Source organism: Spodoptera frugiperda, chromosome 25 (assembly GCF_023101765.2).
Source record: "Spodoptera frugiperda isolate SF20-4 chromosome 25, AGI-APGP_CSIRO_Sfru_2.0, whole genome shotgun sequence".
Classification (NCBI taxonomy): Eukaryota; Metazoa; Arthropoda; class Insecta; order Lepidoptera; family Noctuidae; genus Spodoptera; species Spodoptera frugiperda.
In genome coordinates this window covers 4,580,971-4,596,932 of record NC_064236.1, presented here as the reverse complement: position 1 = coordinate 4,596,932, position 15,962 = coordinate 4,580,971, and the positions used below count along the sequence as shown (strand labels likewise).

Below are 15,962 nucleotides of genomic sequence, written 5' to 3'. Positions count from 1 at the left end.
CAGCCACCCGCGCCAACCGTTCTGTCAAGGTATATAGTTAAACAATATAGCTACTTATTTAAATATCAAGTGTCCATGATGCTGAAAACACTAGAATTTTGTGTGGTCGTGGCTGCGGTGTCGTGTTGCAGATAAATGAGGCGAAACCTTTACTGCCTTTGTACCGTAGAGAAAGGGTCTATCACCATGAAATTGCCCATGGTTTCAAGTTACCTACCGTTCTACATTCTGCAGTATGCATTATAATTTATGTGATGTCATGCCTAAATACTAAAGAGTAAATAAAACATTATTGAATTTCTTGACACTTATTTAAAACCTACTGTACTTCTCTCCTGACCCGGAGCTGTGGACTGCCTAGCGGGTTACCGAGGCTTCGAGTCGACAACCAGGAGTAGGAACGGGGTCGTTTTTAGTCAGTAAGAGTTAAGCTAAGCTGTGAAACTATGTGACCGTTTCCACTGTAATATGACCAACGTAGCATAGCACATCTCTGTTGGAAAAGTACCTTTGGTCGAGTGGAATTTAGCCTAGTGTTCAATAATGATGACCGTGGTTGATGTTACGTTTCTGGTTAACACTTTAAAACAGCCTTTGGCAAGCAGAGCAGCTACTCTTAGTACAGAGTAAAGTAGGTAGTTAAAGTGTTAAGAGGTACGTACATCTACCTACCTATAACCGAGATAACAAACAACTAATGAGAATTCGTTCTGTTGACAATATTTGTTTTATATTCTACAGCGCTAACAATTATAGCTACATGTCAACATAACTACGACTGTTAATGAAAACAAACAACCCATTCACAATATTCCATTCTACGACTAGGTTCAATGAATCCATCAAAGAAAAGTCGATCATTCACTGTTCATTTCCTACATCAAGTATTTTCTTCAACTTTCTGATAGCACTTTGTTCTCAATGTTTATTGTCATCGAGAGAGAAAACTGACGACAATCTCTTGCATTAATGATATGGTGAAGTTATCTGTGGTTTTTGTTAAATAATGCTGTATCTACCACCTGTGGCCTTAGTACAAAATTGCTTTATGTTTAACGATATCGAGACGCGAGTGCGTTTGGTGCTCTGATAGGTTGGTCCATCGAGCCGGCCAATCAGAGCGCCGAACGCGATCTCGTTTCGAATTCGTTAAACGTAAATCAAAGTAGTACTAAGGTAGTACTGGTAGTTGGTAATATTACTTTATTATTTTTCTACCTATTGTGATATTGGTTTGAAAATAATATTGGTTAATAAATCAGAAGGTACCATTTAAGTATTTAAGCTAATAACTCAAAGACAAATAAGCTAGTTTAAACAAGCTTATTTGTAAATAGGATCAAAAATAACTTCGTTCAATACAATTAAGTGTGCTTACGTATAATCATAAGCATATCAACAACCCATTTGACACCTGACCCACTAAATGAATTCTAAGACAGTAGAATCGAAAAGCATTGCTATGAGAAGCACGCTTGCATGCTCCATAAATCATAACACCTCAAAAGGAGTAAAATCCCTCGAGTGACAACGACATTGTCCTCTTTTAGATGCCATTAAATGGCGTGGCGATACTGACTTGGCCTCAATACGCCAAACACGAAACTCTACGTAATAATAGTTCGATTTCAATTAATTCTCATGATATTGTGCAGTTTGTTTCATTCAGAAAAAGTAGTAGATATTTTTTGCAGGAGCCATGCGTGTCACATCTTACAAAAATAATGCTCGTCCCGAGGGAATATTAAAGATACCAAAATGAACATGTGAAAACCAGCGTGCTAATCAAGGGCGAGGAGTTGGACCCTGTAGATTCAACTGTCTTTTTAGGTATAACTCTGGACGCTAAGCTACAGTGGGCTCCACACGTAGATAAGTTGTCGAAAAGGCTCAGCTCTGCAGCATATGCCGTTAAAAAAATTAGAAATTTGACCGATGTAAATACAGCGCGATTAGTATACTTTAGTTATTTTTATAGTATCCTGTCATATGGTATCCTCCTGTGGGGAAATGCTGCTGACATTCAGTCTGTCTTTGTGCTGCAGAAAAGAGCCATTCGATCAATTTATAATCTTAGTCCGAGGCACTCTCTTAGGGAACTATTTAAAGAAATTAATATATTGACTGTTCCTTCTCAATACATTTATGAAAATGTAGTGTATGCTCACAAAAACATTAATTTATTCAAAAAGTATTGTGATATACATAATATAAACACTAGAAGTAAAAACAAATATATTGTTCCCACTACTAGACTTAAGAAAATAAGTGGTTCGTTCAGATGTCAATGCATACGCTTTTACAATAAAATTCCCAGCGATATTCAAAGTTTGAGCCTGAATAAATTTAAAAATGTTATTAAAGAAAAACTGTATAGTAAAGCTTATTATAAAATTAAAGACTACTTAGATGATAGTCAGGCTTGGGAGTGAGCCGCTATAATGTCCACACAGGTCATGTTGACATGTTTGTAACACAAGTTACATTTTTATACAATTTGACATGATATACATTAATATCATTCGATATGTTTTTTTTAACATATTATTTTTAAAATTGGTAGTTTGAGGACCGTGCGACCGTGAGAGTTTGCCTAGTCATTTCACTTTTAGTTAATTATGTTCTGACGGTGTGAGCATTTGTGTGGCCTACCCAAATGTTCTTTTGGTTGGTATTGTTCGTCGGGTCATTCAGCAACAGCCCTCAGTTGAGCTAATTGTAAACTGACACATGCGTGCTGCCATCTGAACAGGTCCGCTCAAACTGCTGTGGTTCTTTCCTCAAAAGACCACTACAGAATAAACTTGCACGGTTCTCCGACATCTCTAATTGATTTTGTCTGGACTTTAAAAGAGACTATGACCTCTGAGTTTGTTTCGGCATTTCTTCTCAGAGTAGTCGGATAGGAAATGCCGGCCTCATCTAGCTATTTGAAATATTGACGTGTAAAAGTGTTATTTTATAATCTTTTTACAGAAATAAATATCATTTATCATTTATAACAAATGTTATAGTTATAGTTTGTTCAGTTTACTAACCAATATCGCCATCAATCATTCATACATCATGGATTTAGAAGCAAAATTGAAGTAAACTGATTTAAAAAGATATCTGGTGGATTTGAAACGAATTTATCCCAATCCGAACACCAATGTTACACCGTTAGTTTAATATGCGGACCGATGTTGTTGTACATCATGAGGCAATCAGTATTAGGATGCGAAAGACTGAAGTTGACAGGGTACAATTTCCACCCCTTTGTTAATACATGGTAACTTCATGGTAGGAACTATAGCAACTCGAGAGATGGTACCGTGCCATGGCGTAATTTTGTTTATTTGTGATGACAAAGGTTTATAATAGAGCTCTTACAAACATGACCAGCATAGACCACTGTACCTGATGTACCTGATCACTGACCACATATGCTGATAGCCAAAAGGCAGATGCAATTGAAGACATAATTCATTGTAGATAAAGTGTGTCATCATATTGAATGCCCGAGGCAAAGCGAAATATTACAGTGGACAGGTAATTAAATTATTAAATACACAATCAGCTACACTGCTGGATTATTGGCCTTTTCGACATAATCACGTCGGTTGAAACCCGCAGTTTAAATGGTTCAGGTTTATATGAGAGCGCTGCTTCTCGGTCTGCTAAATCTGCAGTAACTACCATACATTACGATATCCGTGGAAAGAGTAAAGGGTATCGGAAGAAAGGTTATTTTTTTAATTGTATTTATATTTGTTCTCCACGGACTTTTGGTCCGTGTCCTTGTCATACATTTGTTTTATTTGAAGAAAGGTTAGAGCTCACCGAAATATCCAAAGAAGTGCATAATGATGTCGAAGAAGGTGACCACGTCGGATGACTTTATCAAAAAAATTGGGTGCTTCAAGTTCTCAAGTAATGACACCAGCCCAGGTTTTAGGAAAGGAAAACGGGGTACAGACTCTAGTAAGTAGCTCACTATTGTACAAACTTTGTCTAGAACGTCAACTCGCTGGGAATCATATAAGGAAAAGTATTGTGGCACACAAACACACAGTGTGTTAACGTAGTAAAATAAGAACGTTACGGATTTTATCCCAAAATATGGTTCATTTTGCAATTTACCATAATGTTACAGATCAAATACAACATGCAGCAGTGTTCCATAAAAAAAATAAACCACTCTGCAGACTGACGTCCATAACTGGCGAAATATTAGTAGGTATTGTACCTAGGTATAGTAGGATACAAAGCAGAATATTTTTGCATAATATGGTAAAATGTTGCTAATGGTCTACACAATCCTTTACAATTTACTAAATCAAGCTCTAATTTTAAGACCCTGCTTACGATTTACTTTTTACCGACTTCACAAAAAGGAGGAGGTACTATGTTCGGCTGTTTGTATGTTTTTTTTTTTTTTTTTGTATGTTTGTTCATCGTATACTCCGTCAATTGTCGACGGATTTTCAAAATTATTTTTGTGTTCGAAAGTAGATAGTTCTGAGGTGGTCCCATTGTCACCAAGTTAGGATCTGATGATGGGATCTTAGAGAAATCGAGGGAACTCCTCAAATATTATAGGGAACTATATAGTGATTTTGGTATATTCATCTAGAATTGAAGCATTTACAGTCAAAAAGTAACCTTTGAAGAGGTGGAACTGATGAAGAAGACCAGAAATGGCCAATGGAACTTCATACTCACAAGAAATCACAATAAAGTTATACTCCGTCAATTGTCGACGGATTTTCAAAATTCTTTTTTTGTTCGAAAGTAGATAGTTCTGATGTGGTCCCATTGTCACCAAGTTAGGATCTGATGATGGGATCTTAGAGAAATCGAGGGAACTCCTCAAATATTATAGGGAACTATATAGTGATTTTGGTATATTTATCTAGAATTGAAGCATTTACAGTCAAAAAGTAACCTTTGAAGAGGTGGAACTGATGAAGAAGACCAGAAATGGCCAATGGAACGTCATACTCACAAGAAATCACAATAAAGTTATACTCCGTCAATTGTCGACGTATTTTCAAAATTATTTTTTTGTTCGAAAGTAGATAGTTCTGATGTGGTCCCATTGTCACCAAGTTAGGATCTGATGATGGGATCTTAGAGAAATCGAGGGAACTCCTCAAATATTATAGGGAACTATATAGTGATTTTGGTATATTTATCTAGAATTGAAGCATTTACAGTCAAAAAGTAACCTTTGAAGAGGTGGAACTGATGAAGAAGACCAGAAATGGCCAATGGAACTTCATACTCACATAGAAATCACAATAAAGTTAATTAAGTGACTGTGACAATACAAATAAATAAAGTAGTTATTGAGATAGAGAATTTTAACCGACTTTTTTAGTTGCGATACTGAGTATCGCAACAAAAAAGTGTGAAATAAAATACTTTTTACAAAAAAATAAACCGACTTCACTAAAAAAGTTAAAAATAACTTTAATTTCGGAAGTCGGTGTAACAAACAAATAATACCGAGAAAGCTCTAATTTTAAGACCCTGCTTACGATTTACTTTTGGAAACATTTAGTCAAGGATACATATCCTTTGCTGCTGATCTTGACGAAGTCATTGAGGTGTTCCAGTAAGCGTTCCGTCTGTTCCTCCACGGTGGGACACCGAACCATTTGGTATAATGTGTTAGCCATATCCCAACCGAAAGATGGAGGACAATCGGCAATCCATTTGGGGTCTGAAATAGAACAAATTGTAATTAAGTAATAATAATGAACATTATTGTGTTTTACTTTGATTGCATTTTAGTATGTATAGTGGAGCCACAATCTGATCGAACCGAAAAGAAGTGCTACCTAGCAACAACATTTTGAACAAAAATAATACTCTGTCATGTAATGACCTATCTGTATATGTGTACACCTGGCTAGCTGAATGGAGTTTAAAGAAAACTATCACTGGAAACTTCGATTAGAAGTAGGTATCTTGATTTGTAGGTAATATTACCTGTATATCTATCTGGCTACTAATGGCGACACTTTCATCTTGTTAGCATTTGTCCAAACTACATAGGTCATTAAAACTTCCGAGTTATCTTCAAAATACATTAAAGAAGGGCCAAATTAAAAGTACACTTAACCGACGAGCATGCATGAAAAGACTGATAACTGTTGATGAAGCGAAAGAGGTGTGTAAGAATCGTAGCAATTGGCGGTATCACTGCCTACTCCCAGGGGAGACAGACATGAAGTTACGTATGTATATGATCTTCAAAACTACTTCTAATGTTGTCTGCTTGAAGAAAGCAAAAATATTCAACGCTTTCTTAAACGAAACTAATACATCAAAATGAAATCTAAAGATGCACCGGAATTGTTATCAGGTCAGTCACGATTTCATTGGCAGTAAGCATGCAACGGTTGTTCAGACTTGTTTTAAGAAACCATTTAATTGTTATGTCCTCAACAAGAGTAGAAATCATGACTAAATTACCACTAGGGGTCAGTACTCGATAGTTAATAACTATACTTATGAAGCACGCAGTTCAATATGTAGTAATGAACGAATAAAGGATTTTATTTGGAAATACAAAACTGGCAGACACAAATTTCAATGTATGTACACATATTATGTTAAGCACTATTTATCAGTCTCCCTTTAGGTGATAAATGTTGGATGCTTATAAGTACGGAGTAAATTAAGATATAGTAAAGGCCAGATTTCATTCCCATGTCATGTCACATGGACTAGGAAGATTTTCAAAAAGTGTGGGAGAGCCATGCTAAAATGAAATGACCGGAGGCCCAATTGCCGCCTTCCCAATCTTCCCAATCCCCGATTCCCCTAACCAACAAAACGGCGACAAGGCACTTGTAACTCGGCGGGCGGCGGCGATTGCTTACCATAAGTTCCGTGATCCGTCAGCTAGTATACCGGCTAGTTTCATAAAAAAAAAATATCAGTTTACATAATACATATTGTGTCAATCTAATAGCATTCTATGAATTCTCGAGCATGGCTTTCAGAATTACAGACAAAAAGTTGTGTTTACATTAACTATTGTGCATTCATACAGACTTATCCACATCTTCATAAACGCATCTGCTTAAGCCACAAGAGGCACATTGACTATTCTTGTCATATTAGAGATAAAGAAAAATCAAAACCATTAATAGTTTCCGGGGACACATTTGGTAGTAATAAAGAGAGATGTTACAGAAATAGACAGTTTACAAAGCAGTTGTGTTCAAAGGACGACTGTAGTAGTTAGAAATTGTATATTATAATAGAATGTAATAGAACATAAGAATATAAAGAAAGGAATTTACTTCAGGTGACGTGAGTTATATGACACTGGGTACCATAATGGCTGACAATTGAATAAGAGCTAATTAATTGTAAAGCATGGTCGCTGTACATATTATTCAGTGAACGTATTACATAAAGAATGCTTTGCATCTTTCATTGAAGATAATAATATGGCTATAAAGTCCACATAACATCAAGTCTTTGAATCCAATAGGCAGATTGGAGAAGCACATTTTATAAGTTTACGTTCACAAATTGATGTCTAGACTGATGGTAAACATAACACACGTTTTTATTGGTTAAAAGACCCGTATAACTAATTGGGTAACCCAGTGCTGTAAAAGAAAATAAAGGGCACACTTCAAGACTTTTAGCTTTGAAACTTCTGAAAATTACGCACTTTTTTCAAACTCTAAATTACTTGTTTATAATAATTTATAAATCTGTAATTGTTATATAGGGCAAATAACACGTACAACTCGAAAAGCGGTAGGTCAAAGTCAAAATTCAAATTATCTATACTAATATACTAATATACTAATATTATAATAAAGCTAATAAAGCTAAAGAGTTTGTTTGTTTGTTTGTTTGAACGCGCTAATCTCCAGAACTACTGGTCCGATTTGAATAATTCTTTTTGTGTTGAATAGTACATTTATCGAGGAAGGCTATAGGCTATAAAACATCACGCTATGACCAATAGGAGCCAAGCAGAGCGGGTGAAACCGCGCGGAAGTAGCTAGTGTATTATAAATAAACCGGGAAGGCACTTTTGAAAAGCAAATATTAAAAAACAAAATGTCTGTCTGTCTGTCGGTCAGTCCTCTAGAGAACTACATACGCCAAATTATTTGGAAATGTTATATTATGATATTCAGATTGAGGATGAGATTCCAGACGTAGGTCTCGCCTGAGTCTCGGTTTTAGGACCTAATTTAGTGCCACGAACGTGATGGTGGTTAGTTCCATTGTTTGCAGGTCATGTCACCAAAGTCAGCATCGCGGTACGAGAAATCATTATGACAGTTCATTTAAAGGGGTAAGTGGGTGAAGGAAAGTGCACATAAATGTAATAAAAGGACAAACGTTCTATTTGTTGAAGTGCACTTTCATAAATACTGTGCCGTCTGCTATATGTGGGCATGGCAACCAAAATTATTGTCAGTTGTACATGAGGGCCAGAAAACGGGGTGGATAGAAGTAGGAGAAAATTTTTAAATTAAAATAAACTTTAAATAAAGAATTATTAAGGTTGATATTGCCGCTAAAGTTAGGGTTTGGGTGTTTTTCAAACTACAAATTGTACATAGAGTGTACCCTTAGGAATAGGATCCAAGTTCTTCATAAGATTCCTTTTCAGCAATCCTTTTTGCGTGTATTCTTTCCCGTGAGGGCCATGGATACACTCGAAGGTGTCTGATGATCCGGACATCGACTCGGATATACTGAGGTACTCCTCCCTGGTCGTCACTTCGAACTCATTCTTATCTCTGTTTCTCTTATAAAATTTCGTATGGGAAGTTTCCTCTGATACATTTCCCAAATCTCTCCAAATTTTACTCTTACGAGTACGCACAGTTGGAGGTATTAGTACCGACGATGCCTCGCTCGCTTCGATTTCGATTTCGTTTTCATCGAACGGTAACGATTCTGTTATTTTGTTAGTTGATGCACTCTGCTCAGTAGGATGAGGGACTGCACTACGAGAAGGGGAATCCTCTTTATGCCACATTTTGCCAGAGTATTAGTGTCCTAAAAATATCAACAACTTATTCAGAAAACAAATTACAAAAACGTTATATTGACCGATGACATTAATGTTTTTATTTCACTAATGAGGTATTAAAACATTGTTGCCTTTTGGTTTCTAGCCAAAGACGTTTAAAAAAAGGTTTTTAAACTTCCTTGGCTTGTATAGATATTACATGTAAAAAGATCTCAACTGACCATTGTCGATTAGACAGATCGGTAATCCAATAGATTCAAAACATTAGTGACATCTTGTTGTTTAAGTGGGCAGCAGAAGGCGAGGTAAATCGGTCAGGTCCCCTGCGCCGGCGCAGCTTAGCGGGCGCTGAATTTATCCGAGTGGTGGGACCAACGGAAAGACGGACGGACACGCTCACTCAGTCGCACCTCCACGCCGGCGAATGACGGTCGTGTTTCGCTCGCAGTCCCGCGCGTCATACGTACTCGATACTTCATTAGTTTTCCCCTCGAGAAAACCAAGTGAAATAAAACTATTTGCCCGCGTCAGTGGACGCAGTGAGTGGATTTGTCGCTAGTGATTGTTGACATCTGCATCTACACACGGTGAGTGTTCGCTGTGCTTAAGATTTTCCCTAAATTGCGGCCAATCGTTTGTTTTGTTGACATTGTTACGTAGGTATTATGATAATGGAAATGTTGCGAGCGGCAAAGCCTGAGCCTATGTTCACGACTGTAACAGATAAGTCATGGACGCGCCAGCAACGAAGCAACGATAGAATTCGTATTTTTTTAGATTTGTTTACTTCCCTATTTTTAACTACAAGTGGCGCGCGGTTTAGGTGAAATAAAAAACGTATATATAGGTTTGAAGTGGAGATAAAAACAGTCGACATTTAAACGTGAATTTATGAAACACATTATTTGCCAACAGAAAAGTTTATTATGCGTTATTGACAGAGACGAGTGACGCAACTGTGTCTACCTACGGCTAACAGCTACCCATACCACATTACCAAATGAGAGTCGTAATAAATTTAGTTAATATGTTAATATTGACTTTGAAATAAATACACCTCTGCACACAACGTGTGTATCTATGTACCTACCTACATCTATGTATATGCCATCCAATTATGTACTTAGTTAATATGGAGTAGGTTGTTAGTTTGTCATGTAGCAAACGATCGAAACGGCGTGTGCAACCGCAGTTGCTACTAGTTATAATGACATAGGTATCATAGCATAGCGATTATGTTGTTACGTAAAAACCTTGCATGTAAATACCGATATAAATATACAATATCCAATACTAATAAATAAACGAAAACGACAAACATAGAATTCACTAGCTGATTTAGTTAAATAACGCATTATTCTATTTTAACATGTTATTATTGCAAAAATTGAGAGTGTAAATTTTTCTTATCGAGGTTAGACATTCGAATTACTAATTAATTAAAAAGTTATGTAGATTATATACCTACCTAGACGGAATCGACGGAGTAGATCGCCTTCGAAAAATGTTTTAAATAATATAAAATTAAATCTCACTTTTTACTTGTGCACGTAGCTGGGTACAGGTGCCTGTGTCGTATGACCTTAAATGTTATTGTAACACGTTAAAATACATTTTACTTTATTTGTCAAAAATCTTGATACCATCTTAGTTGTGAAGATGTTGAGTTATGAAGTAACTAATAACTATGACGCGATAGTCTCGGAAGACTAGGATTTCAGCTACCGATTTCTATTGAGTTTGGTAATTCTTTTTCTACTCGAATATTGATAGCATAAAATTAATGTTCACAAACTCTAATTGTTACTGCATAGACTAATTCATACCTGCTTGCCCGTCAACTATGTCATTCTGTTATCGCGAGTGGGTCATCCGACATTAACAGGATCAACTGACTGACTGAACAGTTGACTGCATTGGGGTCTAGGACCCATATATCACCCTAAGGTAGACTGGGAGAGAGTGCCCTAGGCTTTAAGTCTGCCTTGTACTATAATATATGCAAAAGTATTAAATAAATGAAAACATACAAATTACAGTTTCCCAAATTAAGTGTAATAGGATTGTCTTTTGGAACGACCTTATTGTCTTTTGGAAAAATTATTAAAATTGATAAGATAAGATGATATTTACGTACAGATGTTTCTCTAAAGATTAATTTCTTAGTTGGGTATTTAATGCTATGCTAAGAATAACAGAAACGAGGTACCTATCTCTGTATACTTCGAAAACATATACCTATTGTACAAACCATATGTACGGTATATCTTTTTATACTTACATATAAAAAAATATCGTTCGTTATGTAAACACATGTAATGCTAAAGTGTCCAAAATCCTTTTAACAATAAATCCTTAATATTATTTACCCCAGAAATGAAATTTTCGAGTAACCACGTTATATTAGTAGCATGCTCGTAATTGCATAACAATAATAATTTATGTAAAAAAAACCAAGAAACAAGACATTTGAGTGAATTTATCAGGACATGACCGCTATTCAATTTGTACTAAACTTTCTCGCGATATTACTCAATACTAAATAATAATAATAGTAGAAAACAGATAATAAGCGTGATAGAGTCCAGTATTGTACACTAATAAAAGAATAGAACTAGCCTCAACTAGTATTTTCTACTAAATATAGTTGTTGTGTTTCGGAGATTTAAGATCCGTTTCTCATGCATGAGAATGCGGGTTCAAAACAGCAAGCCCTTATGTGATTTTTTCCCAAGTTATATTTACTTTCCAAGATTATTAAGAGATAACTGACAAATGGTGAACGAAAACATCGTGAGGAAACCTGTACCTTTAATTTCTAATTATAAGTCTGAAATCGTTAACTCACATTGAGCAAACATGGTATTTAATGCTCAAACCTTATCTGTGTGAGAAGAAGCCTTTGGTCAGCGGTGGTCACTTATATGTTGTTGATGTGTATCGAGCAATGTCCTCAATCCTGTCAATCATCGTTACCATCATTATCAATGGACCATTTCCGTCCACTACTGGGCTTAGACCACTCCAATAGGGTCTACGTAGCCGACCACATGTATCTCAAACAATGCTCGCAAAGGAACATCGAGTAAAAGGGATTTTTTATTTTATTTTATCTATTTAAAAATCTGCGGTTATAATCATCATGATATGAGTTCTGTGTGGGTAGCGAGGGTATGCTCCTATTTACCTAGCTGCCAATACGTGATCGAAGCAGGCGCATTTTAATGTAATCAATGCGCCTACGGAGAAATCTTTTTCTGGAACACTCAAGGTCACTATAGCAAAAACAATCTAGACTTTGATTAACGAGGTTAGATTAATGCTATGTTAAGTAATAATAACAAATGTTGTGGAAAAACTGAGGACCTAAAGACGGAAGTGAAGATTTTCATGATGAGTGTTTCGTAGTTGTGTAAACAAGTCATTACTAATGAATTGTGAGTCACTTTGCCTGATCTCATACATCATACAGTAACTGGTGAGATGAAGGTGTAATGAAAACACGATACATGTCTACCAGCAGTACCAGCTCTCTGAGTGGATGACCGACTTAATATAGACTATAGAGGATATAAGAATGATTAGGGACAATACCAGCCCTCTGGGTTCATGATAGGTTTAATATATAGAATTTAAGAATGATTAGGTTCCTAAACTATTCGTTTATTATTCCCTAAGTTTCTGACATTTCCAGATAAGTTAAAGTTACTGAATGTTTCCGAAAAATCCTGCCCTAACTGGCTTCAAGGTACAAAATCAAACGTCACTCTTCCATTACAATCAACTAAGTGGGACTATGTAAATCACCATCTACAATCTATCACTTAGATAAGTTGTTCGTAGTATCTGTACTACGTAGATTATTCTACATATTATTAGCTTCTTCATAATAATTATAGAATACAGGTCTTCAAACGGTGTAACAGACCTATTGCCCCAATGAGATAATAGTTCTTATGCCGTTGACTTAATGACCACTGCAGTGAATGAGTCATTACCTACGTGTTCTAGTACTGTTGACTCAGTTCCCATAGTCTAATACCGAGCTATCATTATGACGATAACTTAAAAAGAAGTCACTATAACTCTGTTTTATCAGCAGCCTGTGATAGTCCACTGGCTTGGTCCACCATAATGTTAATTCTTGACCGGTGGATTGGAGATCGTAGTTTCGTTTTGCACAAGAGCGCTGCTGCACGGTCTCTGTTGAATGTGCAGTACCCTAGTCAGATCTCACGAAACTAACTATCAGGAGGAGTGATATTGACAAAATGTATCCCACTCTGGTGTTCCACCTGGGTACTGATCTGATATTATTTTAAGTTAAAAAGATATTAACGAAATCGTTTCTGTATAATTATCTATGTACTAGATACATGCATCATAAATGTCCTTGCGAAGTAATAAGCTGAGTTCTTATTACTTTACTGAGTTAGATCCTTTTGTTTTCTGTAGCACTATTATCAATGTCACTTAGAAGTCATCCATTATGATATATCTTACAGTCTTAAGGTTATTCCGGAGGAGAACTGAAATAATGTGCATTTTACATTGAACACAGTTATGTAGACAGTACATATTATGTACGTTAACAATTCAGGTGATTAATTAGTTCCTTTCAAAGGTGGTTTTCTAACTTTTTGCTAATTAGGGTTAAGGATGGAGGCTAATTAAAATAAACATTACATCAGAGTTTATAAAAAATTGCTAGGATTAAGATAGGTGTCGCATATTTGGTCAATTAGGTGCCTCTATGCGAATTAGACAGAGCTCCTAAATATTCAAACGATTTCAGTTTTTCGTATCCAGTCTCATTGTGAATATCATTACTTCACTTAGATGCACTAAGCCTTACAATAGAGTTAATGACAAAGCCTATGTCTTGCAGTAGATGAAACTGGGACTGATGTCCATGGTGATGATAAACTGAATTATATTTTACTCTAAATTGACTTAACGCCTTGTAATTGATATCTGACTGACTGCTACTAATAGTTTTACACTGTAAACCTTTGAAGGTTTCATCGATTTATTAATTAATTTACGGAGTGGTGTGAGGCATTCCTTCACCTGGTGGGTGGAAGAAATACCTCCTTGTATAGGCCTTTAGTGCGCAAGTCAACAATGCAATGTTCTTTAAAATAGTATTAATTAATTAAGGTAAAAATACGTGTATCGTTTTGATGTTTATTATTTCAATAAATCTATAAAATTAATGTACAGTTATTTTGGTTTAAAGAAGACAAATAGTGTATCATTTTTAAATGCTTTGCCTTTATGGTATATACAGCGGTGCAATTGGTGGAAACTGCGCATGTCAACTAAGTATAGGTCATTAAAGTGTTATAAAAGACGGCACACGACAATGTTCTTCAGTGACGGGTTTTATCTCAGCCCTAAAGGTTGGAGTTGAGATTTCATCCGTTCACTAATAAAAAAACTATCTATCATCTACTTAGGTAGGTACTAGGTGGACTAGAAAGCTAGACTGTGATACTGAGCTATTTCAGGACTCTTTCGTGGCAGTGGGTGGGTTGTGGTGCTATGGTATGATGTTATGGTGCTTGTGATGTTAGAATCAGGGAGCTTATTCTTGAATCCAATTTCGATCGATCGACATTGATTTTGTGAAATTTCGTACTCTTGAGTTTTCAACACTCTAGTGTCTATTGCATCCGTATTGTATGGATATTAAATGAACTAAACGGCAGTGAGTTTGGCTTTATATTCCTTACTCTGAATGCTATTTTAACACCTACGATAGGAGTTTTATAGTTTTGACATTGAATCATTATGATTGGATTGAGTTTGAGATTGTTTTTTCAAGAGTAAGCGCCCTGGTGTTACTGGTGATCGATTACCACTAGGTGATCCGAGTATTGATAGTATGAAAAAAAAAACCATTTTTATTGCCATTTCAACAGAAACTATAATAACTTAATAAGAAACACACTGCTATTAACTCGGAATACAACCTCCGTTGTCGTAATGCAATAATTAATTGTTTAAAACTAATTAATATTATTTTAATAGAATAAAAATTATAATAAATTGCCTGCAGCGTCTGATTAGTTTAAAAATAATAAGTAATCACATCCTGACTTTGATTGAAGTCAGACTTACGCAATGTGGAGTATGGGTACTGCTGGAAAACCGCCAAATTTATGGTTTTTGTTCAGTGTAATAGGCAATTGTAAACAATATGCCGCTTGTATGTAAAAGAGGAGAATACATTAAAACTTCTTTATCCTTCACCGTCTACTGTTGGACTCTAGGTTTCTTCTACATCCTAGGGATGTACCTTAACAGGCGTTGCACCATATCAGCCGGCTCCGGAGCCGAGTGTAATTAGATGACTTGGTGACCCTTTATCGGTGCAGAAGGTCAATCAAGGTGGTTTTAGTGAGGTAAAACTGCCACACTCCCTAGTCTTACTCCCCGAAAACCTAGGAGCGTTTTGAAGGTTTCCCCCCATCATTAAAAAAGGTGTCTTCTACATGACACGGTTTGCTTCCTTGTCCTTATTTAAAAATTAGCTACTTATACATTCTTAAAAAAGGGCGCTTGATTTCGTTATCGTGAAAAATCTATTAACACCATAAAATATCAGTACCAGTAACATTGATGATGATGATCATCTTTTGCCAATGTCATGATTCCTATAACCGATAAGCTTTACCATACTACTTAGTAGAATTGTAAACCTCAAAATATAACCTTCGTAGGATTAAAACCCGAGACCGTATGACACGGTAGAACACTTACAAACTACTCGAAGAAACGTCACAGTTATAAAAACATGTTTCATATAAAATAAATAGTAAAGTAAGTATTTTTACTTTATGTCTCGACAACATGACGTATATATTACAAGGCATTAAAATTTTACACTAGTTATAATATCGCTTTGCTGTATCATGCTTCATCAGCACAGCAAAGCAAAAATGTCGTGAGTTCT

General features: G+C 36.0%; 2 protein-coding genes and 1 long non-coding RNA gene across 3 annotated transcripts in view; 2 read left to right on the top strand and 1 right to left on the bottom strand.

The window, feature by feature from the left end:
• LOC126912392 (uncharacterized) overlaps nt 1-5,492 on the top strand; it is an 86,971-nt gene extending 81,479 nt beyond the window's left edge. Inside the window, exons 2-3 of the long non-coding RNA XR_007707079.1 lie at nt 4,506-4,654; nt 5,221-5,492. This is a non-coding gene — a long non-coding RNA (uncharacterized LOC126912392). The remainder of the gene's footprint in view (nt 1-4,505; nt 4,655-5,220) is intronic.
• LOC118263576 (uncharacterized) overlaps nt 1-9,087 on the bottom strand; it is a 34,453-nt gene extending 25,366 nt beyond the window's left edge. Inside the window, exons 1-3 of the mRNA XM_035575651.2 lie at nt 8,596-9,087; nt 5,556-5,707; nt 3,823-4,009 (exon numbers count right to left, since the gene is read on the bottom strand). Coding sequence (XP_035431544.2) covers nt 3,823-4,009; nt 5,556-5,707; nt 8,596-9,010 — 754 coding nt within the window. The 5' untranslated portion in view covers nt 9,011-9,087. The remainder of the gene's footprint in view (nt 1-3,822; nt 4,010-5,555; nt 5,708-8,595) is intronic.
• A 305-nt stretch (nt 9,088-9,392) lies between these two features.
• Nucleotides 9,393-15,962, top strand: part of LOC118263582 (nostrin) — a 75,997-nt gene continuing 69,427 nt past the window's right edge. The window contains exon 1 of the mRNA XM_035575672.2: nt 9,393-9,591. The gene's annotated coding sequence lies outside the window, so the exon portion shown is untranslated. The remainder of the gene's footprint in view (nt 9,592-15,962) is intronic.